Below are 25,607 nucleotides of genomic sequence, written 5' to 3'. Positions count from 1 at the left end.
ACTGTTTTTCATGTGATGATAGTCACTTTGCAGTTATTAGTAGAGCATCTATAACAGAAGGAACTATGGTTCTTTTGCATATTAGTATATGAGTCTTCGTGTTTTGTTTGTAAAGAAAAAAAAGAGTTCAGACTAGAGGCTGTGATGTATTCCAGTGACACATAGCTTATTATTTATTATTCACTTCTGTCCTGAAAATAAACAGAGCCAGAGCAACAGTAAAAGACTATGTGACGATGATATTTCACTTACAGACATGTCAAATTTAGCATCACATATTTACAGTCAATCTTCAAGTTAAAAAAATGAGAGAATGATTTGAGGTCAGTAAGCTGCGATATACATCTCACAGTGCAACATGTAAATTAAGTCAAGAACAGGTTGAAAAACAAAAAGCTATCTGTGGGAAAACATCTGTTGCTTGATGCCCACATGATTTTCCTGTGAGGATTTGTAACCTACCTTGTTGCTCCAGTTAAGAAATCTCAGCTCTGAGCTGGTTAAAACACGATCTTTGTAACAAGACCTTTGTTAATCCTGCCAGATTCCCTCTCATTTGATATTGCTTCCAGCTTTCTGTGGATTTGCTCAGCAGTGCAGCACTGAGACGGGGTTTTTTTCTCTCTACACAAGGTAGCACCAGTTTTAGAAAATAAGACCCCTGGTTTATGAGAAGATGTGCAACTAGGAAGGAATTTAACACTTACTATATGCAGCCATGACAAGTCAATATTTGGAAGTTAAAAATATCTCAGAAGTGTGCTGTAAAGTTCAGAGGAGCCAGTGGCGTGGGAGTGGAGTCATTGGCCCAGTTCAGAGTAAAGTTGGTCTTGCTCTGTGCACTCTGCTCTGGTACAGGGAAAGCAATATGACAAGCAACACCTATAATCAAAATAAGAAGTGAAACCAGTAAGGCGGTTCCCCGACGGAAAATCAGCTGTGTGGTAGAAAGCACCACTTTGGGTTTGGTGGTTTCGTTATGTTCAGTGTCCCTCTCAGATGGTGCTGCATTAGTATTGATGATGCCTGGCTCTTGAGCAGCTTTCATCTCCTGATCCAGGGTGTTGACAGGACTGTAGCCATCTGTTTTTGGAGCTTCTCCACCATCCGACTGGGCCTTCACAGTGCAAAGATGCAGTTAATGGATGTGTGAGTGGCTCCATTATGATATGACAAGATACAAAAAACACGCTGTGTTGAAAGACTTACTGAGTCTGGGCAGACAGGACCATCCAGCAGCATCGCTTCATTGAGCCCTGTACCAGGAAGGTGTCCAGGTCCTACCAATAACTTCTTCCCAGCTCGCAGTTGAGCCTAAAACATGTCAGAGCGAGGTTCAAGAAGCAAATAAAAATCTGGTAACTCTTGGGTATAAATCCACAAAAGTAAACCACAATCTAAAAACAGATACAGTGGGGCAAAAAAGTATTTAGTCAGCCACCGATTGTGCAAGTTCCCCCACCTAAAATGATGACAGAGGTCAGTAATTTGCACCAGAGGTACACTTCAACTGTGAGAGACAGAACGTGAAAAAAAAATCCATGAATCCACATGGTAGGATTTGTAAAGAATTTATTCGTAAATCAGGGTGGAAAATAAGTATTTGGTCAATAACAAAAATATAACTCAATACTTTGTAACATAACCTTTGTTGGCAATAACAGAGGTCAAACGTTTACTATAGGTCTTTACCAGGTTTGCACACACAGTAGCTGGTATTTTGGCCCATTCCTCCATGCAGATCTTCTCGAGAGCAGTGATGTTTTGGGGCTGTCGCCAAGCAACACGGACTTTCAACTCCCGCCACAGATTTTCTATGGGGTTGAGGTCTGGAGACTGGCTAGGCCACTCCAGGATTTTCAAATGCTTCTTACGGAGCCACTCCTTTGTTGCCCGGGTGGTGTGTTTTGGATCATTGTCATGTTGGAAGACCCAGCCTCGTTTCATCTTCAAAGTTCTCACTGATGGAAGGAGGTTTTGGCTCAAAATCTCACGATACATGGCCCCATTCATTCTGTCCTTAACACGGATCAGTCGTCCTGTCCCCTTGGCAGAAAAACAGCCCCATAGCATGATGTTTCCACCCCCATGCTTCACAGTAGGTATGGTGTTCTTGGGATGCAACTCAGTATTCTTCTTCCTCCAAACACGACGAGTTGAGTTTATACCAAAAAGTTCTACTTTGGTTTCATCTGACCACATGACATCCTCCCAATCCTCTGCTGTATCATCCATGTGCTCTCTGGCAAACTTCAGACGGGCCTGGACATGCACTGGCTTCAGCAGCGGAACACGTCTGACAGTGCGGGATTTGATTCCCTGCCGTTGTAGTGTGTTACTGATGGTGACCTTTGTTACTTTGGTCCCAGCTCTCTGCAGGTCATTCACCAGGTCCCCCCGTGTGGTTCTGGGATCTTTGCTCACCGTTCTCATGATCATTTTGACCCCACAGGATGAGATCTTGCGTGGAGCCCCAGATCGAGGGAGATTATCAGTGGTCTTGTATGTCTTCCATTTTCTGATGATTGCTCCCACAGTTGATTTTTTCACACCAAGCTGCTTGCCTATTGTAGATTCACTCTTCCCAGTCTGGTGCAGGTCTATAATACTCTTCCTGGTGTCCTTCGAAAGCTCTTTGGTCTTGGCCATGGCGGAGTTTGGAGTCTGACTGTTTGAGGCTGTGGACAGGTGTCTTTTATACAGATGATGAGTTCAAACAGGTGCCATTCATGCAGGTAACGAGTGGGGGACAGAAAAGCTTCTTACAGAAGACGTTACAGGTCTGTGAGAGCCAGAGATTTTCCTTGTTTGAGGTGACCAAATACTTATTTTCCACCCTAATTTATGAATAAATTCTTTACAAATCCTACCATGTGGATTCATGGATTTTTTTTTTCACATTCTGTCTCTCACAGTTGAAGTGTACCTCTGGTGCAAATTACTGACCTCTGTCATCATTTTAAGTGGGGGAACTTGCACAATCGGTGGCTGACTAAATACTTTTTTGCCCCACTGTATAGTCCTCTGCTTTCTTCCTGCTGTTTTCAAACACATTACTACTCACCTGTCAGTTCTGGCATCGTTATACAATAATATGAATAATAATAATAAAAAAACAAAAAATGTAAATAAAAAGAAACTGACAAAAACAAGGAGATTATATAGAGTTTATAGAGCTACTCTTGACAAACAAATGTGTTTGGCACAACCGGGCATTAAGATCTTTACTCTGCTCGCTAAAGCAGCCGGATGTGGCAGGTTTGTCTCCCTAGCCGGCTCAAACAGGCTACAGGTATTTGTTGTTGTTTGTTGTTTTCTCCCTAGCTCTCTCTCTCTTCTGTCTCGCTCACCTGGGCGGAGCTCAATGTGTGGTGAGCCAAAACACCTGCAAGCGACTGCTCACCTGTGTCTCATTCCTGCCTCTCCCAGCCACCGTTCAAGATGGTGGCTCAATGTTTCTTGTCGCTGGAACGTTAAACGACTATCGTTAGTGTTGCCCAGCTGTAAAATGATCTCCAGTGTTTCCTGCGTGTCTTTCCTGGTGTTGATTCTCTCATCTGTCTCCGTACCTAGATTCCCTGGTTCCATCCTTATTTCGCATCCCTGGACTACCTGAGTGTGAGTGTAAATTACAAGCATGGAGAGAAGTGAAGAGGAGCGTGTTGAGTGGCGTGGCAGAAGAGGAGCGTGTGTGGAATTTTCCTCACCATTCCCTGTGGCTGCCCTTCCCCTTTCCTCCCCTCAGTACTTGTATATAGTCACCCGGTTTGTTGTAAATAAACCTTTTGCACCTTTCTCCCTGTCTGCGCTTGAATCCGTTCAGTCCACTGTGACAAGGTTATACACAAATAATTAAATGTATTAGTATGTGGGATGTGTGAGAGTACATATTGTCTTTTATGTCTTATCTATTTTTTGAAAGTAAGAAAAATTTTAAGCTAAACAAAGAAAAGAAAAAGTTCTAAGAATAAAACTAAAATAACGATATACAGATATAAAACTTACTGACAGACCTCCAAAGATTTAACTCAGAAATGTCACCTGTTCCATTCATACTTTTTTTTTTTTTTGGAAGATTGAAATAATATCTATGCTTTTAGAGAAATATATGAGCATCTTACCTTCTGAGTGACTTTTTTCCAGTTAATTTTAAAGATCAGAACCAGAAATAACACTGTCTCGAGGGAAAGGCATACAAGTAGGCCCAGCCACAAACCTGAAAGGAGGAACACAAATTCAAACAAACCAAGAAATAGTCTAGCTATCAAGCTATCAAACTGCTTATACCAATGGTCTTTAAAGACACAACCAAGCTGACAGTCGACTCTGCTTATTCACAGCTGTAGACTATGAGTCCATATGCTCGTATAAAGTAGAGACAGCACACCTAGACTGTGCTTCCATGTTCGGATGCTGTGCCTGTGTACAGAATTTCCAACTGTCTTTGCAATCCCGTGGTACTTGTATTGTTTTATTTTATTTTTGTGACAACCACTATGAAAGCCAATTGATCAAAGACCATTGATCAATGGCCATGAGTACCATTCACAGAGAGTTGGGGAATGGCTGCAATCACAGCATTGTAAGATGGTGAAAGATGTACCCTTAGGCCCCTTCCTCGATTCAGAGATGGTCTTTCCCTTTTCACGTAAATGGCCTCCTTGACTCTGCGCTCAAACCAGCGTTCCTCCCTGTCCAGGATGCGTACATCCTCATCATTGCAGGAGTGTCAAGAGTGTCTTTGATTAATGGTCATGACAATTTGCATATTAAGGATCCAGGAACTGACCTCACAGCTCATTGTTCACTCAGTGGTGCTAGTTTCAGTCAGTATGCAAAGGTACTGTTTATAAGGTTGGGGAAACCTGCAGTCAGCTGAGACTGAAGAAGTCACTTGGTTGAGTGACAAAATGTTTCTCCCACTGAAAACACTATGTCCAGATGAACAGAATCAACTTTTTGGGGTCAAAAAAAGTCTCCTTCAAAAATTTTAAAAATCCTACAGACTGCACAACAAAGTGAAAAAGTGTTAGTGTACACAAACAGACACATTTGATGAAAAGTTCACATCCCTGATGTACATTAGGATAATCAGATTTATTTACAATACTGTGCAAAAGTCATGAGTCTCACACTGCTTTAATAATATTGCGGGCTGATAGTGCTTCACTGTGTACTTTTCTGTCCAGATATCCTTTTACTGCATTGTCAGAGTGTTTGGGATCATTGTCGTGTTGAAAAATTAAGCTGCTGGCAAGATGGCACTGCACTGTGAATCATAATCTGATGGCATTTTTTTTGCGTTCATAATTCCATTAATTTTGATCAGATGTGTTTAAGAACACTTTAAAAATTACAAGTCTCACTCCTTGAAAGCAAAAATTAAGAAATGAGAAATTTGCACAATACTGTATAATATTTAATTGTGTGTTGTGTGCAACTGTTTTTAAGTGAATGAGAATTTAATTTAATCAGCTTGGATTAAAAAAAAGAAACATAAATAATTAATAATATTTTTTTAAAGGTAATCATATCTATATCCAGTGGCGGCTGGCCCATAGGGGGCGCTCGGGCTCCGCCCCCCCAAATGTGGAGGAGTAAAAATATATATTTTTAAAAAATTCATCAATGATAGTTTTACTATGTGTGTGCCCATATACAGCCAGGCGTATTTTAACATTTTCACCAGCTGACTCATTAAAGTTCAACCAACAAACGGTGTTTTTCTTCTTCTGGGGCGCTCGTCAAAGCGCCCTTGATATGCAGCGAAATAGCCTATCATTAAATGGTTGCCAGGGGAAAATAATAAATATTTGACCTATCAGCGTCGCTGAATTAAATGGTTTGGGGGCGCTTAAAATTGCGCCCCTGCAGAAAACGCGCGAAGATTTGCTGTTCTAGAATTTTACCTCAGTCAGTAGCCTAAGTGAGCTATAAGGTCAGAGAGAGACGATGGCAGCGGTATTGTTAACGGTTGAGGCACAGCCTCCCCCAAATTCGGTTAGATCGCTTCTAACCTACCCTTTTGCCAGAAGGACAATGGCAGAAAAACTGCAAGTTAAAGAGTTGGGACCTGACAAGCCCGAAATTCAACTAACCCAGGCAACGAAGGAGAAGTCAAAAGCATACAACAGGACTTTTAGTCGGAGTTGGTTCCAGCGCAAGTCGTGGCTGACAGGCTGTGCATATTGATTTATATGATGCAGCCGGCTTTATATTGTTGCTTGATTACACCACACAACATTGGATTGATGTAGCCTAAGTAATGAGTAAGTGGACACATTCATTTTTGCTTAAAGGCTACTGGATGCTAATTTCTTTCGCTTTCTACCTGTAACTTATGTAGCTAGAGGAAAGCTTTCTGTTGTGTGTTGCCATCTAGTGGGCATGAGGTATCACTGTATGAGTTAATCACCTAGCAACAAATTAAAATTGTGTTGTTTGATGTACTCATTAAATGGGTCATTTTAGTCGATATCATAAAAATTGCCCCCCCTGAGATTTTTTTCAGGAGCCGCCACTGTCTATATCCATCCAGTTTTACACATCAAGGTTTTTCAGCTCTTGTGGAAAATGTTACAAAACAGCTGTTGAATTACCTCAGGTGAAGAGTGTGACCTATAGCTGGCTCTTTATCTCAGACTGATACTAAAGGCTGGGTTATACAACTAAATCCTAAATCAACAGCAGCTGAAGTGCATTGTGGGTAATGGGATATCTTAGTATTAAAAATGATCAGACTGCAAAACTAATCGTAAATAATTGAAATCCAGTTACATGGAGTTACATTTAGAAACCCAGTGTTGCTGCCTACAGGCTCTTATGTGCCGGCTTAAGTGCCACTGGTGATAAATCTTGGTATCAGACATTGTTATCAGCTGTTTTATTACTTGTCTCACCCTAATGTCATATGACCTCTGTCAAATTGTGCATTCTCCACTGTGTATTTTGTGTTCCTTGTCTCTGTGCCAAATTATCTTTGCATTGAGAATTCCTGCCTTTTCTTCTCCATGAAGGTCTATCTGTGAGTCTGAACCTACCTGGTATCCTGTTTTTTGTCCTTGCTCTTCCCTGTCAGACTTGGTTTGCCTGTTCTGATCAACTTCCTGCGTGCACCCGACTGTCTCTTGCCTGAAGTAAAGACTGCATCTCGGGGCTTTGAAGCCTATTTCAAAACTTTTTTTCATGTTATGCCGTTGAGTCCTTTGATTTTGACTTATCAGTCCACCCATCTATTTTCTTAATCATTTATCCAACTACAGTCACCAGGAGTCTGCACCTTATCCCAGGTGACTTTGTTAAAGGGGCTTGAGTACACCCTGGCTAACACAGGGCTAACAGTCACATCCACACCTACACCCTTAACCTAACATGAAAGATTTTAGGCTGTGGCAGCCGAAAGCCCTCACAGGCAAAGAGGGAACATGCAAACTTGCTATGAATACCAAACCTTCTTGCTGTGAGGCAAAAGTGAAAACGTGTGCACCACTTCAGCATTTAATTTATAGCTTGTCTGTAGAAAGATGCCTACAATGGAATAAAAGTATTACCTAATATCCTCAGGTTGGCATAAAACATCAAAGCTATTCCTACTGGCAGGCCGATGAGGTAGTAACCCAACAGGTTGGAGATGGCAGCAATTTTCTGCATCCCAGCTCCTACAAGAATTCCTGAGCAGACACACTGAAATGGAACACAGAATAAAGGAAACAAAGTTGAGGGTTTGATTTGATCAAGCAGACAACCAGCTCTCTGAATTAGTCTTTGTAAAGTGAGATGAGAACATCGTTTTTTGTTGTGTAAAGGCATACCAGAAGTGAATCAAAGAACTGTACAAAAATGTGCGCTGTGAGGTTTTCAGACACGGTCGCCACAATTTCGCTGCAGAGAGCAGAAAAAGAGCATTAAAACAGTGTTATGATAATATTTTACAGGCTTGAATGTGTGTGTTGCTGTAATACTCACACATCAGAGGTAAATATGAAGGCAACAACTGACTTACAGCTTGCAAAACCAATACCCTGGCAAACAGCAAGCGTTCCTATAGAGAAAATGCATATAAGTCCATGTGTCCTTATTTTATCATGTATTACATATGTTTGAATTTTCAAAGAAATGTTTAAATATCCTAATACCCGACAGAAATAGGGTCACTTTGCAGGTGAGCAAAGCTCTGGTGGTGTCCCCGGCCCCCAGAGCATTCCCAACACGCACACAAGCAGCTGCATGGATACCTAAAGGAATCTACAAGGTCCAGACCAGAGTAAGCATTTTTCCCAAATTGCAGAAGTGCTGTTAAATAATAAGATGACTGTGTTCAACTAAGTAAATGGCTGATCCGTACCATGTATGCAATGGTTCCTATTTCATCCAGCACATGCTGAGCAGCAAGATCCACTTCACCAAGTAAACCTGAGATGATTTAGAGAGAGATTCATGAAAGGTTTTGCTGCTGTGCACGAATGCGACATTTTTACACAAACTTTTGAGACAAAGATTTTACAGTGAGGTAAGATCTTGTGAATTAAACTTTTCCATTTTCCATGATGATTTTTTTGCAAAAAAAAAAAAAAAGTGAAAACCAGGACATTATCTGGGGAGATAACCTCAAAGAAGATGGGAGAATTGCAAAGTAGTAAATATATTTTAACAGCATTTCGACTGTATTAATTTACAATATCACTGATACTGAACAGATTCTAACCGGAAATATTAGGCCACTGATTAGAGTATAGATTTTTGTTTACAGAAAGATAAGACAACCCTGGTAAACATTTTAGTGCATTTTTGAGAAAGGTTTAAGATTTAATCGTTATTATTAAATCACTGAAACATAACCCCTTCATCAGAATTTACTATTTTATCATATTTAACCCTTTGCTTCCTTTACATGTAGATCTATCAGTATTGCATATGCACTCCTCCCCAACTCTGCTCACCTCCAGCATGAACTCATTTCTGTTCAGTCACCCTAATTCTAATCTATGCTGCATAGTGTAATATTGGATTAATAGAAGAACAAAGACAACCAGAAACACCAACAGTAATATCAAGGTCAAGTTATCACACAGTTAATGATATGCTGCTAATGATAGATAAATCTTTTTCCTAGAAACCAGTTATAACAAGTTAGCCTAAACCAGCAAGATTATGCACTCTTTCTTTAGATTTGTTCCATATGAAACCCTGGAAGTCTGAATCTGGGTTTTTGAGACACGATCACTGTATTTTTGTGACTTGTGCACAGCAGAGATGTTCTGTCATAGTGATAACTGCTAGGTTAAAAGGAAAAAAATAGCTTGTCAAAGGAGCTTGCAAAGAAAAGCGTCTGGACTTCTTTAAGTTGCTTGAAGACGTTTCACCTCTCATCCGAGAAGCTTCTTCAGGTCTAAGGTCAAATGGTGGAGAGTCCCAGATATAAACCTAGTGGGAGTGACCCCCCACAGAGGGACAAAAGGACCCCCTGATGATCCTCTAATCGCCTGAGCCAAGGTGGGAAACTGGGCGTGGGTCCCAATCAGCCAGAGTTTCGGGTGAGTTCATTGTGAAACCTGGCCCCACCTTATCATGCGAATTCCTGAGGTCAGATGGCCCAGGATGTGAGTGGGCGTTAAGGCGTCTGGGAAGGGATCTCAAAACTGGATTATAGATGGCAGAGAGTTGGTGTCGTAAACCCCCGCCTCTGTTCAAAGATGGTCGCTCACAGTGGACATAGATGGCTTCTTTCACTCCTCTTTCAAACCATCTGTCCTCTCTGTCCAAAATGTGAACATTGGCATCTTCGAAAGAGTGTCCTTTATCCTTAAGATGCAGATGGACTGCTGAGTCTTGTCCTGTGGAGGGGGGTCCTTTTGTCCCTCTGTGGGGGGTCACTCCCACTAGGTTTATATCTGGGACTCTCCACCATTTGACCTTAGAACTGAAGAAGCTTCTCGGATGAGAGGTGAAACGTCTTCAAGCAACTTAAAGAAGTCCAGACGCTTTTCTTTGCAAGCTCCTTTGACTACGATGACCTGGATGACTGAGAACCTTCACAGACAAAAAAATAGCTTGATTTTTGTTTTCTTCTTGAGAAAATAAGTGTAAAATGAGTGTGTGTAATCGGCCGTTTACGTGCATGTTTGTTTGTCTGACAAATAACACTGACCAGCGAGAAAACTGCCAATCTCCCAGAGCCACCATTCAAAGTAGACCATAAGTAAACTTGGAACAGCCAGCTTCATGTAAGAGCCCCATTCCTGCAGACATTCAGTGGACCAACCTGTAAGGTTTACAGAAAACTCAATTCAGTAAAACTAATGTCTGAAAAGCTGTATAATTCACTTTGTGTTATTCATGTGTAGCACTCACCTCCCCATGTCTTCTGATGGAGCTTCCTTATTCTGATGTAGCCATACAGCAGCAGGCAGAGGGTGATCTGAGCGAGGCTGTTAGCGATTGCTGATCCACTGAAAACACAGATGATAAAACGTATTTATACCTGTGGTTGCCAGAGGAATGACCACTAACAAACAACATTAACAAACACAGGACTACGCTGAGGAGGCATGGACCAAAAAACTAACAGAAAGACTGTGGTTTGGCACACTAGGTTTCTCATGAGCTGAGGAAAGACTTTTCACAATTAGTAGGAGTGAGTGCTTGGTAAATGTGAGGGATAGGAGAAACAGGGCCCAGACAGAGGCCTGGGTTGAGTCATCTGCCTGATGAATCAAATGTTTTTCCAGCTGGAATAACTCCTGTCAGAGAACTTTCTTCTTCCTTTGCCCTATGCTGCCCCCCTCACTTAAATAAATTTCAAAAATAATAAACATCAGTGCACTGCTGACTCACATTTAACAGAAAACAAATTTTCTTCTCCTCTCAGTCCCCTCTTTGGACAACAGTGTAGTGAACATGGCAGTGACAGAGGGCTTTTTTCTGTTTTATTAATAGATTGTATCTGTTATTCCACCATCAAAAAGTCCATTAAAAATGAAAAGGCAAAATGAGGCAGTGTGACACACTTACATGACGCCCAAATTGAGGGTGAAGATCAAGACGTAGTTGAAGCCCAAGTTTAAAACATTCGCTATTCCCGCTGTGTACATCTGTGGCAATATGATCCCCTGAAAGATTTTTTTTTAAAAGACATGATTAGCAATCCAGTATGCAGAGCCACCATTCCTTCGGCAAGAGTATTTATTTACTTAAATTACTTTACTATTTTCCCGAAGACAAATTCAGGTAAGTGTAGCACACTGGTGGAAACTAGAATAAGACATTATCTCACTGAAACTGCACATTAGCTGCTTATGATGTATTTGGTGCTAAAAAATAGACCTGACAGTTGAACTAGACAAAAGGGGGACAATAAAGGATTTCAAAAAAATTTCATAGTATATGCATGATTACATTTCTGTCACAGAAAATCACAGGTCTGAACCTTAAAAGGGCGCTTTACAATGTTATATATAAGATTGTGCTAACATTAGCTGATAGTGTGGGTAAACAGCTGGAATGGCACAGCATGGCACAGTGTCTATATATGCATATATATACAAATATACATATAAATATCTGAATATTTATATATTATTCCCCTCTTGCTCCTGTGGGCGGTCTTTATTTTTCAAGCTCGGGTCCTCTAGCAGAGGCCTGGGAGCTGGAAGTTCCTGCACAGTATATTTGCTGTTCCTAGGACTGCACTCTTCTACACACCAATCGCAGATGTTGTTACTGGGAACTGCTGGAGCCACTTGCCTAGCTTGAGTCCCTGCACCGAGTGCTCCGGCAATCGCTGGGACCACGGAAACTTTCACGATCCACATTGTCTCAAGTTCTTCTCAGGAAGATGTGGTGTTCCCTTCTGGTAGTTCCAACCCCTCAGTTCTAACTACCTTCCCTCTCTTTGTTTCCATCCGACTACACTTCTCCAGTCCGAATGACACTCCAATCATGTTGCTGTACATCATGGTGGAAAGCCCAGCAGCACCTCCATTTCTTGAGGGTTCTGAGATGGAACCGGCTGCAGACTGACCTACTAGTGTCCTTCTACTGAGCCACAATTGAGAGTGTGCTGGTGCACGCCATCTCCATGTGGTACGCTGGTTGAACAACAGCTGATAAGAAGAGACTCCAAAATGTCACCAGAATTGCAGAGAAGGTGATCGGTTGTCCACTCCTCTCCCTGGAGTGCATTGCCAGCTCTAGATGTCGCTCCAGGGCCTGGGAAATTTAAAAGGCCACTTCCATCCTAACCACCACCTATTTAACATCATGCCCTCTGGAGAAAGGTTCAGATCCATCAGATGCAAAACCAACAGACTAAAGATCAGCTTCTTCCCGTGGGCTGAACAGAAGTCTCAATGCACCAGAACACTGACACCACACTGACACACTCCTGCAGTCTTCCCCTTTGTTTACTTATGGTAACCTTGAGTGTGTGTACGTGTGCATGGGAGGGTGGGTGTGTGCGGACATGGGTGTGTGCGGACGTGGGTATGCACGTGCGAGTAGACCTCTCCCATACAGTCATTCTGTTTTTGCTATTGACAATTTCCTGCGCAATATCTTGGTAAATGTGCAATAATAATAATCCTACCTTTTTTTTCTAACACGAAGATGCCTGTTCATCTTCGTGGCTATGATGGCTGACAGGAGCTTCCATTTGGTACTGAGGCAGGTTATTGGCCGGTAGTTGGATGGGATTGGTCCCTTTTGGGGATCCTTGGGAATCAGGACTGTCTGGCCTTCAGTTAGCCATTACGGGTGTCTCTCGTTCATTCGCAGCTGATTTATTTGTGCTGCCAGTTATTCAGACTGGAGATTCATTCTTGGATGTCTGCACTATGATGGTTATTGGCCCCTGTTCAGAGAGGTTGCTGTGGTCTGCAACCTCTGGTTTATTCTCCTGGTATACCTCTTCAAGTGCTTGCTGTACTTCTTAGTAAAAGGAGAAGGAGGATATCTCCTTCGTAGATACCACACTTAATAACATAACAACATGACCTTTCTGTTTTAGTTTCCCCTGGAAGGTGTCTGATTCCTACACACCAGAAGCATACTTGTTTCATCTCATGAACCTACCTGGTTTTGCAGGTAGGCAACCTGCAGCTGGTACAGAAACATAGCCTGTAGCAGAAAGAAAGACAACATGAATTTAGTTGTTTGTTTGTTTTTTACTAAATTAAATTGGCAGTAATAATTCTCAAACATGAGGGTTAAACAACTCAATACTAGTGCGCTTACTAGCTGCATGTGTGTTACTAAATGCAGATGTTGAAACACTGCAGCTGATAAGTACACAATAACTAATAATCTCAGTCAAGGTTAGGAAGTAAGTGGACTAAGTCTCAGTCTCAGTTCATTAAACTCACTGGAACAGCTGGTAGAAATGCCATCATATATATCTGGGCAATTCTGAAAGGGAAGCAAACAAAATGATATTCATTTAGTGAAGCAAACATAAAGACAATCATTCAAGTTTGCAAAAAGTGCATCTGTAAATTCATTCATTGTGGGAAAGTGCATCAGCACTGTCTTCACATTAAATCAGTTTTCAATCGTAGTCCCTTGAAATCAAATTTAATTTAATCTCATACAAATTTACTCAGAAACTCTGAAAACACATATAAAGCTGAAGTTTTCTAAGCACAGAATAGTATTAGTACTGCTGATAAAAATGCCAACAACAGAACTAAAAATATAGATTTGTATTCCTTTTTTTCCAGTTATATATTCAAAGATGCTACATCAGCTTTAAAAACCATGATTTTACCTCGCCACCTCTTCCTCTTGGTGCATGAGGATCAGTAGGCTGTAAGAGTTCATGATAATAGCCCAACATGGCAGGCAAAACGCCAGCAGGATCAGTGAACTCCTTTGAAGAATCACTCCAACACGTTTCATGTTTTTACTGCCAAAAGTCTGCAAAACACAAACAATGCTAATGGGAACTGGATTTGACTCCATCATAGTGAAATTAAAACCTTCCCGTGGATAAAACCGCTGCAACAATAATACACACGCACAGTGTGGTTTGCTCACCTGAGAGATGAGTGTATCACAAGCCAAGGCAAGACCATGGCCTGTTGCAACTGTGGTCGAATTAACGGTCTGAGAGGTGAAGAATAAAAAAAGTCACACTTTAGTAAACAGTTCATACATTCATTATGTCCAAAACTTGAAGTTGTATTATAAATAAATTTAAGATCATGGGTTGCTGTCACCTTCAAATTATTCTTAAATTAAAAATGTATTACACTTCAACCTTTGACAATCAAAATACGTATCAAGTCAAAGAGAGGCAGTTATTTTTGCACACCAAGATGAAAGTTGGGTTAATGTTGCATCAAACTGAAATGTGTCATGTACTCCATTCCTTTGTATATTTTATGCCACAAAGCAGCATAAAATATAAAATGAGACCAGATCTTGAGATGGAGTCACACCATCCATCCTGGCAACACCCGTCTTCAAACACAGACTTCACTGTGAGCTTACTTACATTATACAGTAGTCTTAAATGGTTGTGAAGCTACTGAGTGGACAAATTGGTTCACAGACAGAAAACACCTGGAAAGGTACTGAAAAGCACCCAAGAGCTGTTCCCACTATTTTAAAATGGTGACACATACGAACACAGAAAGAGAGAGAGACAGACTCACAATTTAAAAACAATAGGGGTGAATCGTGGCTCAAAGAGTTGGCAGTTCGTCTTGTAACCGGAAGGTTGCCGGTTCGAGCCCCGGCTCGGACAGTCTCAGTCGTTGTGTCCTTGGGCAAGACACTTCATCTGCCGCCTACTGGTGATGGCCAGAGGGGCTGATGGTGCGATATGGCAGCCTCGCCTCTGTCAGTTTGCCCCAGGGCAGCTGTGGCTACAACTGTAGCTTGCCTCCACCAGTGTGTGAATGTGAGAGTGAATGAATAGTGGAATTGTAAAGTGCTTTGAGGGCCCCGAAAAGCGCTATATAAATGCAATCCATTATTATTATTATTATTATAAACATCCATCACTGAGGTTAGTGCAACTTGATTTGCGCCTCACAAAGATGTAGGGTGATTCAGCAAACACAGAGCACTGGACTGTTTTCGGAGTATATGCTCAGAGCTTAAAAACTTTCTGACTGATCAAATGAAAAAGCAAAAATGTTTGTAGATTTTCTGCCATACATAGAGAAAATAAGAGCTGTTTTCATCTCTGATACATTCCACTTCAATGATCCTAATTTCAAGTTACAGGCCAGAAACAACAGTGAGCAACCTCGTGTCAGTGGAGTGATTTTCAGATGAAAACAGAGGTCGTTAAACCGTTGATAGATAAAGTTCTGTTTAGTTCCAAATTGTTTTAAATGAATCAGACGAGGTGTACTAAAATCGTGCTAAAAAAAATATCGTCCCTGGAGAATGAAATTTCTTTGAATTTGTTCAGCAATCCAAATATAAAAGATCATGCAGAGTAATAAATAAATAAATAAATAAATAATAAAAAATTTTTTATTTATATAGCACCTTTCAAGACAGAATCACAAAGTGCTGCACATAAGATTACAAGTCATAAAAGATTTAAAAAGAGAAAATAAAACAGGCAAAAAATTAACCAAAAGCAGTTTTAAAAAGGTACGTTTTGAGTTGTTTTTTAAAAACAGCTACGGAGTCCACAGTTCTTAATGCTTGGGGGAGAGAGTTCCACAGTCTAGGGGCCACAGTGGCAAAAGCTCTGTCACCCTTAGTCCTCCTCTTAGTATTTTTTATAGCAAGTAAGCCCTGATCAGATGACCTCAAAGACCTGCTAGGGACATAGGGCTGTAACAGATCAAAGATGTAGGCAGGTGCCAGTCCGTGCACAGCTCTGTAGGTCAAGACCAGGATCTTAAAATCGACTCTAAATTTAACAGGAAGCCAGTACTTAGTTATCAAAAATGAAAGGGATACCAACAGAAAAGAAAAGACAAAGAAGATGCTACAATTTTCACAGGGAGTGGCCAGGACAAGATTAGAAATTAATCTATCAGAAGGAGAGCTGAGACTGAGTAGTTTAGAGACATAGTTAAAAAATTGAAAATTGACTCTACTGGACAAAGCATGAGGAAAAGAGAAATATCACAGATAGGATTCATGGATGCAATGAAGGAGGCCATGCAGAGGGTTGGTGTGCAGAAGAGAATGCTAGTGACCAGGTAATATAGTGGCAGATGATATGCTCAGACAACCCCTAAAAGGAGCAGATCCTAGTAACTACAGCCTCTGCTTGCATTTCAGTTAAACAATAATAATAATAATAATAATAATAATAATCTTGATTTTTTTTAAACAATAAAATATAGTTTGATTTTTTCTTACTGGAAAGGAAAGGAAACTTAATCTCCCATTAACAGAAAACACAATATATTAATTCTTACTGAGTTTTGCAGTCCCCCTGCTAATTGTTCCTTTGACATTTTGAGTTGATTTTGCTGGCAGCAAGGGACAAAAAACAATTCACACAGTGCACTGTACTAGTGCTTAGCTGATCTCCTCTGATCTGTCTGATAGTCAGTGAAATGATCCTTTTGGGTGTTTCTTAACAGCTCTAAGGCTTACAACCTATTAAGCAAGCAGCAATAGATCATTCAACCAGTTTTTTTTGTTGTTGTTGTTTTTGTTTGCTTGTTTACTTTTTAGGCTTAATGTTAACGAACAAAAAAGAAAAGAAAAGATTAGACTGCTTTATAACCAATCAAGCCCCACTGCAGTAAGGCTATGGAGCTAGCCTAACCTAACCTCACGCCAGTAGCGGGAAGTTAGCAGGTTAGCAGAGGGGATAGAGTTTGTATAAAATTTAAGTTTTAAAATATTGCTTTTGAACTGAAACTCAACCAAAACCAAATCCTGAGACTGGACCACACTCACAGGCAAAGGTAAAGGTCTGTCATTTTTAGATGGAAACTTTCAAGCACTAAGCTAAACCGGACTTGCCTCTTGTTGTACCGGTCAGGCGGCTACCTGGATGCTTGCACACCCAGTCTGGAGTCTGGAAGTCATTTATAAACAGGAGCTTCGACTGAAATGTTGCAGGATCAAGGATGGATCAAGTTGCAATCAGCAAGGTACAGTATAATCGAGTGAAGGAGAGGGATAGCAGGCCAGAAGCAGGCATGCCGTGCAGGAGGTGGACTACTATGCGGGTAGTGTAAACTTTTACCAAGTTAAAAATAATGCTAACAGAACACTTAGCATTAACGACTACATTCCTGGCATATTGAGAAATGTGTAGGGCCATTTCAGAGCTGTTAAAGTGGCTAACACCATATCAAAGATATGATGGAGCAACTACAGTTCATTCACTTTTAAACACTAAACCACAAGTCTCAAACATAATTACAGGCTCCAATCCGGCCCACTGGACAGCTAGAGGGTATAGATTTTGTACTTTTAACTGTCTTTACATAATATTTAAAAATTTCTTACTGAGAAAGACCTCCTCTACTGCCATTCATGCTACACCAAAGTAATTCAGTAGAAGATAAGCAAATAAATGACAGAAAAGATTCTGTTTTTTAAGAGTATACTGTAGTTTTTACAGTGGTTCTACGTTTAAATATTTTCTATGGACTTTCTGTTTTATAATTATAGGACAGCCTGGGCAATAAGCTGCCTGAACTTTCTCTGTAACTTTACACATTTGTTTTTTTCTATTTCAATCCAAAAATCTGTGCTTTCATTTACTACACCAGCATTTCTCTGTTATGTAGGAAAACTGACACATACTGTTGAAATTGCACTTCTTTTTCTTACATTAGGATATCTCAGGGATTAAATGTATAGTTAAATGTCTTTACACTGAAAGAAAGTGCAGCGTCACTGGTTTGACCTACTTAAAATCAAAGTGTGGTGTATTTGGCCTATGATGTAAAATGAGTTTGACATCCCTGAGAATGCAAGGCAGTATTCATTAATTCATCGAAGCAAGTTCAACAAGCTTTAGCATTTGAGCTGAAAGGACAGCACTATCACTGAGGTGGATGATTGAGTTTTGCTTCTGCTTTGGACCAGATAACAACTTGTTCCTGCACGAAAAGCTAGAAAGGAAACACCTGTCTCCTGTCCACTTGATAAAGGCATCCTCTGTTACACGAGAGCTGGAGCTACAATGAAGGATAAGGCAAAGTCCTTCTTCTGCAAGGACAGGTGAGTAAGTAGATATTTTTCTTGGCTGGTTACTCTTTGCCCATCTCCTTGCCGCTTCAGCACCTCGGACAGTGACATGACCTACTGGGGTTTTGTTTTTGTAGTGCAGTTAGTCGACTTTAAAACATTTTTTTAATAAGATCAATCTAATATTTTACAGTATCACTTTTATGTGCATTCTTAAAATTCATAAACGCATGAGATTTTGTTTTTGATAATAACTAGATTTGGTATGCTATTGTGCTTGTTTCCTTAACAACGTTGTTTTTCAGTTAGAGTACAGGCGACAGCCCCTCCTAAGAGAATGTACATGATTCATTAGTTGATATTAACCAGTGCTTAGTAGAAGTTTGAATTTTCTAAATATTTCATTCAGTTGTGTTTTAAATGTGCAACAAGCCACATTCAGAAACTCAATATCCAACTAGTGCCTCGCCATCTCAAACTGAAAAGGTTTCAATTACAGTCAGAAAGGTTGTGCACACGAGAGCCAAAACAACCCAACATCAACTTTTAGCCCAGGCTAGTGCTCCCCGACTCTGGGCTGGGGCCCTGGCTGGGCCTTGGGGGCTTGGGTCCTGGTTGGTGTGTTGCCGGGGTTGTGGGCGGGTGGGTGTATGGGGGCCCAGCCCTGGCGCAGGGTGCCGCCAGTGCATCGAGCCATCTGGGGGGCTCTTCAACTGGTGGGGGAGGCTGTTACATCTTGCAGGAGGTCTCCTCTCTTCAGGGAGATATAGGAGAGGTGAGGAAGCTCTCAGCCTGGGCGTCTATTGTCTTGTGTAGTCTGGAAGATGAGTGGATGACGGGGTGGGTGCAGTTTTCTCTGTGGTGGGGTCGGGTGGGCTGTCCCGGGCTCTGTGGGGCCAGGCGGCGCTGCTGAACTGGGCCCCGGTCCGGATGGGCCTGGGCCCCCTTTCCCTGGCGGGTTGCAGAGTATGGGGGTGCCTACTGGGGTCAGTGGGGGAGCTGGCCCCAGGGAGGGGTCACTTGCCCCTCCCTTCCTTCCCTCCCCATCTCCAGCTGCCTCCCTCTTCCCGCTCCACCACAATCACCCACACATGCAGGGCCTTGGGGTAAAGGTGTGTCACCAGGGTGCAGGGGAGGCATCCCCCCCCCCATCTGTCCCCTTCTGGCTGCCTGTGCCTCAATTTTATCCAACAACTTAGACATTCACATTACTCACACTCTCATTACACATACATATAGGACCTTGGGGGTGGGCACGCTACACGGACTCCAAATTACCATCAGGGTGTACACCTCACCCCTGGCGTCGTTGCCCACCTCTCAATTTTAAATACACGTAGACATTGAGGGCTATCAGGAGGGGCTATGCGCTTACCTGCTGCTCTCTAGCAGGTAGCTCCATGTCCTCCTGGGTTTTAAATGCACCTTAGAACACACATGCATCAACACTACATATGAGCGGGTGGAGGGAGGTTTGGAGTCTTCACACACCCCCGTTCTCTGCAGCCTGCTGGAGCGGGGGGGCTAGGAGGAGGAGCTGGTCGTCCAATTGGGGTCTGGAATGTGGGGCCTCCCTGCTGCTGCCGAGTCGGGGCAGTCTGCTTCTCTCCACCCCAGGGAAAAGGGTAACACTACCTGGGTCTGGGTGCAGTTTCCCCCTCCAGGGGCAAGGGTACCTAGACCTGGGGTATAGAGTACGCTTCGGGAGTGTGATTGTGTGTACAATGTCTCTTTATGTCTGTCTCCACGTTGGGTGAGTGTTGACTCCCTCAGACATTGATGCATTGGTGGTTCTTTGTGTCCAAGGATGGGCGTCCAGGTACTCACTGGCTCACTCCAGGTGGCTGCTTGTCGGGGCCTGGAGCCTGGGGATCGCTCGGCCACTTCGGGGGTGGGGTGCCCTCAGCCTCTCGGCCTGGGGCTCGGTCACTCTGGCACAGCTGGCTGCCAGCAGAGCTCACGGGCATGTCACTGCAACCCCCCCTGGCTTCTTCTCCGCGGCTGCTGAGTGACCCCTCATCTGGGGCTCTCCTCAGCTCTTTCTGGGATAGTGGCGCGGCTGCCCCTCTGTTGGTCTTCCTTGGTCTCTTGTGTTCTGAGGGCCTCTGGATGTCTGGAGTTTTGATCTCCTCCATACCTGCTTCATGCCCTGGAGGACGGGGCTGTGCTTATTATATATTATTGTACTTGTGTGAGTTATTCTATGGTTTCTAGTTTCGATCCCTTGCCCTTCATGTTTCTCTGTGTCCCCTCTGTTCTGTGTAAGTCTGTGTCTGCATGTTTGATTTCCCCTCTGTGTCTTTTGGTTCTTAGAGTCCTCTGCCTTATGGTTTATGTCTCTGTGTTTCTTAGTTGCTGTCTCCACTGTGTCAAGTTCGCATCTCTGTGTGATCCTTCCTGTTTTACTTTGAAGGTCCGTGTCTTATGTGAATGTGTCCTGCTTTGCTTGTCTCGTCAGTCCTGATTTCTCCCAGCTGTGCCCTCCTTCTGTGGCTCATTCCCCTCGTTACTCCCCAGTGTATTTAAACCCTGTGTTTCTCTGAGTCAGTGTCATGTCGTCCCTCATGCTGTGTGTTTCTACCTGTAGCTCCCTGTGTGTTTTGTTAGAGTCTTTCCAGTTTAGATTTTGTAGAGTTTTTGTGTTCAGCAATAAAAGCTGTCATTTTGAGTTCAGTCCGGTCTCCAGTGAGTCTGCGTTTGGGTCCAATTCCTGCCGGCACACAGCCGAACTATGACAGAACGACGCGACCACAACATGGACCCAGCAGACTTACCCGGGGAGAGCGATCTGATACGTGTCCAATGCCTAGTCGAGTGAATAACTCACACTTCCAATACAAGGGCAAAGATTGTGGGGATAAATGCTATCGAAGCAATCCTCAAAGGAAATTCCCATCTCTGCCAGGCCAGAGGATGTTTGGACTTATTGGCCAATTTGAATGAAGCCCGGAAGGTGCCGCGAGCTCGGGAAACATCAGACTTGGCCCAGCAGCAACAGACAACAGCCACCCTGGAGCAGCCGCGTCAGCCTCACCGGCCGGATGTGGTTTTGCCCGGCCCTTCGGAGCCATCTGCGGGGAAGAAACGACGATCACACCGCCAGCGCGCCACCCCACAGCCGGACGTTCGGACTTGTACATCGCCGGCTGTGGTGAGTAAGGACTCTTTTTCTGTGTCGAACCGTGGGACTATTCGTTCAGGGGTTGTGTTTTGTGCTACGGATGGTAATGTGAACAGTTTATCAGTTGCCCAGCCTCCTGAAGCTCTCTTAGCTGCCCAGCCTCCTGAAGCTCTCTTAGCTGCCCAGCCTCCTGAAGCTCTCTTAGCTGCCCAGCCTCCTGAAGCTCTCTTAGCTGCCCAGCCTCCTGAAGCTCTCTTAGCTGCCCAGCTACGAGCTGCGTCTCCTGTGTCCCCGCTAGCACAGTCATTAACTCCACCACAAGCTCCATTTTCACCTCTACCATCACTTCAGTCATCAGTTCGGTCTGCCACTCAGTCGCCCTTAGCTCCATCATCCACACTACCACCTGTTTCTCTTCCACCACAACCGTCACTACACCCAGCCATTCAGGCTGCTACTCAGTCAGTCATTCAACCCATAGCCCTGCCATTAAGGCACTCTGTAGCTGAGCCATTAGCCACCCGACCCGCAGCCAATTCAGCCACTCTTCCACCCGTTACACCTCCACCACAATCCCCAGTGCAGTCTCCGGTGTCCCCAGTGCAGTCTCCGGTGTCCCCAGTGCAGTCTCCGGTGTCCCCAGTGCAGTCTCCGGTGTCCCCAGTGCAGCCTCCCTTAGCACAGTCTTCCACTCAACCACCAGCTCCACTTTCTCACCAACCATCACTACTACCTCTAGCTCAGTCTCCTGTGCAGTCACCTCTAGTTCATTCTCTTGTGAAGTCATCAACTCCACCACCAACTCCACTCTCACCACCACCGTTACTACAGACATCAGTTCAGTTCCCTGTGCCAGTGCAGACGCTCTCAGTTCAGTCTCCCGTGCAGTCATTTACTTCACCACCACCAGTAGCTCAGCTCCCACTCTCACCTGTGTCTCCAGTAGCTCAGTTAGCTGCCCAGCAGCCACTCTCTGCTCAGTCTCCTGTGTCGCCAGTTTTGCTCATTCACTCCATGCAGGGAGGTAACTTGATTTCTACTCAGGGTACTTTTCATGGTTTAGCCGCCGTTGGCACAGTTTGCCACTCCAGGGCTTCCCCAGAGGCTAGGTCTCAGTCCCCAGCTGATTCTGGACCCCTGAAGTTTGAGCAGCCCCCTAAGAACTGCACCATGTTAGCATTGCCTGGGCAGAGTCAGTGCTCGGTGCAGCACCAGTTGTCCTCATGTCCGCCAAAGGACTTCATGCCTGTTGGCTTTGTTTTGGCCTCCACTGGAGGGTCCGAGGGGCCCGTTCGGCCACCCATCTCCGCTGGAGGGTCCGAGGGGCCCGTTCGGCCACCCATCTCCGCTGGAGGGTCCGAGGGGCCCGTTCGGCCACCCGTCTCCACTGGAGGGTCCGAGGGGCCCGTTTAGCCACCCATCTCCGCTGGAGGGTCAGAGGGGCCCGTTCGGCCACCTGCTGCTCCACCAGTGTCATCCACGCCGCCGCCAGCTGCGGCCTCCGTGTCTCCACCCACGCCGTCGCCTGGTCCAGCTCCAGCATCATCAGCATCATCAGCTTCATCAGCGTCGCTTGGTCCAGCTCCAGCATCATCAGCTTCATCAGCGTCGCTTGGTCCAGCTCCAGCATCATCAGCTTCAGCGTCGCCTGGTCCTGTGCCCTCCAAGCCTCGGCCGGTACGCCTGACACTTGGGAGCCGCCGCCGCCGCCTTCCGCGCGGCCGGCCCCCTGAACTTTTTTCGTCGTCGCCGCCGTTGCCTTCTGCCCGGCTGGCCCCCTGGCCTGTTCTTTTTTTGGATTCCTGTTTTGTTTTGGGGCTTTCTTGTGCTTCGGTGTTTTGTTTCTACCTGTAGCTCCCTGTGTGTTTTGTTAGAGTCTTTCCAGTTTAGATTTTGTAGAGTTTTTGTGTTCAGCAATAAAAGCTGTCATTTTGAGTTCAGTCCGGTCTCCAGTGAGTCTGCGTTTGGGTCCAATTCCTGCCGGCACACAGCCAAACTATGACAGTCCCGTATTTAGCAAGTGAAAATAAAATAAAATAAACAATAAAAGGTGAATCAAATAAACCATTACGGCAAGGCTGGGATGGTCCATTTGGTAAAGTAAATCCATTGGGCATCTTTCTTCACCTTTAGACAATAATTCTGATGGCAAAAGAGCCAAACGGGACAGGCAAAATAAAAATAAAAATAAAAAAAATAAAGTGAACCCCAAAAAGCTTAAAGTGAAGTGTTTGCCCTCTAAGTGCAGTCAGAACTGTAAGTAGGCTGTTCATTAACATTATGAATAAGTACAATTAAAGCCTATCACAAATTAAAGTTTTGCCTTAAGAAACCATTCATCAACCCTTCATGCCTTGTGTACGTAGGAACAGGCTAGAAATGTTGCTTAACAGGCTAAACCCAGTAACTCAGTATTTTTTACCCCTCAGCTGTAAAAGGCTGATGAGATATTTTTATCCACTCGCTGGGCAGGTGGGCAGGCAGCGTCAACACCCAAGTTTGTAAATGCAATAACTCGAGAATGAGGTGACCAGGAGTTTCAAATTCATATCTTAGACGTATCTACGAAAAATCTTGGACGATTTTGAATCCTGGTGACCTCGACCTCAAGGTTATAGGTCCTTTCCTAGGATTTTCAGATTTATACCATTTAGACCACTTGTCACATCTACTAGGAGGCTGAGGGGTAGCCTTGGCAACCGCCAGGTTTTTTTTTGTTTGTTTTTTTAATTAATTTGCAGTGTCCCTTCCCTCTGAGGTGACAACTGGACCCAACTCATACCTGTAACAGGACCTCACGGCGTAACAGAGCCACTGGATCCCTTCACTGCATGCATCAGTGGTTCTGATTTTCCTTTTCTTTTCTCACTTCTCATATAACTAACTATAGAAACCACTATAGTAATAAGAGTTATTAGCTATTTTGCTGCTCTTTGTTTCACCACGTGGATTTGTCTCTTCTGTTGCACTCAATGAACAAAATAGTAGTTGAATTTCTGCTTTGCAAATAAGTTATAATAAAGTTCCTGTATAGTTGTTCTGAAAAGATGCATAAGCTACAAAGTTTTGTTTTTTGTTTTTTGTTTTTTTACCATATTGTTTTTAAATTTGGTTAATTTTGGTGAATTGAATTGCTTATGGAGCCATCCATAGTGGCTACTCATCCACAGAGGTTGCTGCTTGGCTATGTCACTCAGCTGAGATGTAGACCTGCACTGTATTTTACACATACCAGTACATTCAGGCAAACCTGCATCACCTCCAGTATGCAAAAAGACAAACAATTTAGAGAGAAAGTGGTCTTATTGCGCTACCATAACAACCCACAAGAAGCAGACAAAGCAGTGGTGCTAAAATAAACTGTTCTGAAAAGGAGTACAGTACGTACCGCTGAGGCCAGTGCATATCCAGCCAGTGCTGCATTGCTAATGTGACCACAGAATATGGTGATAACAAATGACAGGAGGAAGTTCAGAATCCGCGACAGCAGCTGTAGAAACAAGCAGGACTTTAATAATTTGCTGGTACGGTGAAAGCACAGTGATTTATTGCCATTAACTGTGTCCAGGGGACTTGTCAGTACTTGGCAAAGCAGTGTTGTGAAATCACAAGGCACAGACTTGACTGCATTAATATTCAGTCAGTATAGACAACATTTTTTCTTCACTTTTTTAGGCATGCAGTATATTCAGTTTTATTTGAGAAGTAGTGACTAGTTTCACTGCATTATGTAAACCTGTACTAAAAACAGTAATTCTGCACTGCAGGAGTGCGCTGACTGTGCGTATTATAATCATGGGATCCCCCAACTAAAAAGGAAAAGAAGAAAAAAAAGACCACTTTCTGCTACTTACCAGTGGGCCTGTGAGTCGTAACACTTGGTAGAGTTCCTCTCTGTAAGCCTGCGGCAGCAAGCGTTTCATGCAACTACACTCAAAGAGTTTGGATCTCACCCATGATGCACCCTCGTCTTCCACAGCCCCTGCCGTCTTAGCAACAGAAACCTCAGCAACGGGCCCTGCACTGGGCAAGGGGTGTGCTGGTTCCGGTGAATCCAGCTTCTCCATTCAAACACAGAAAGAGAATACAGACGGGAGAGAGGAGAGAGAAAAGTTAGAAAGCACTGGTGGGAGGGAGCGAGAGTGGCAGGGAGGGAGTGGGGTAAGAGAGTGCAAGGGTAAGAGGGGCAATTGGCCTATCTGGGTTTAGAAGTGCGACACATGCACTTCTTAGAAGTTATTGATTAAATTATGTGGTTTTGGGGTGTGGTGTTGGAAACAACAGATTAAACGAAATAGAGAAAATAAACATGGGAGGTGACGGCTGGAGAAGGGATTGGAAAAGAACAGAAGACCTTTCTGATACG

The 25,607-nt window shown here is 43.5% G+C and overlaps 1 protein-coding gene across 2 annotated transcripts; it reads right to left on the bottom strand.

Annotated features, from left to right (window-relative positions):
• slc47a1 (solute carrier family 47 member 1) lies at nt 1–25,346 on the bottom strand. 2 transcript variants are annotated; one of them, XM_040033127.1, is made up of 17 exons: nt 25,096–25,342; nt 24,630–24,731; nt 14,029–14,097; nt 13,760–13,908; nt 13,359–13,401; nt 13,069–13,113; nt 11,011–11,108; nt 10,351–10,448; nt 10,148–10,261; nt 8,345–8,412; nt 8,136–8,244; nt 7,966–8,041; nt 7,812–7,881; nt 7,551–7,683; nt 4,122–4,216; nt 1,210–1,314; nt 1–1,117 (listed from the first exon to the last, which is right to left on the bottom strand). In XM_040033127.1, the coding sequence occupies exons 1-17, from the start codon at nt 25,306–25,308 to the stop codon at nt 752–754; spliced, it is 1,953 nt and encodes a 650-aa protein (XP_039889061.1). In that variant the 5' UTR covers nt 25,309–25,342; the 3' UTR covers nt 1–751. The 2 variants fall into 2 exon arrangements, 1 of the variants encoding a protein (XP_039889061.1); XR_005696001.1 differs by lacking the exon at nt 1–1,117 and adding an exon at nt 3,404–3,827 and having other exon boundaries at nt 25,096–25,346.
• Nucleotides 25,347–25,607: the final 261 nt, after the last annotated feature.

Source organism: Simochromis diagramma, unplaced genomic scaffold (genome assembly GCF_900408965.1).
Source record: "Simochromis diagramma unplaced genomic scaffold, fSimDia1.1 OVJJ01000216.1, whole genome shotgun sequence".
Taxonomy (NCBI): domain Eukaryota; kingdom Metazoa; phylum Chordata; class Actinopteri; order Cichliformes; family Cichlidae; genus Simochromis; species Simochromis diagramma.
The sequence above is the reverse complement of the archived record's forward strand: the minus strand, read 5'-3'. Positions and strand labels throughout refer to the sequence as shown.

Bases quoted from the DNA above. Each gene is read 5' to 3' on its own strand.
- slc47a1 (XM_040033127.1), bottom strand. From the start codon at position 25,308: ATGGAGAAGCTGGATTCACCGGAACCAGCACACCCCTTGCCCAGTGCA. The intron at 14,098-24,629 runs GTACGTACTGTA...TTCACCTCTCAG, and splicing joins GATATGCACTGGCCTCAGCG to ACCGTTAATTCGACCACAGT. The intron at 13,114-13,358 runs GTGAGTTTAATG...TTTCTGCTACAG, and splicing joins CATTTCTACCAGCTGTTCCA to GCTATGTTTCTGTACCAGCT.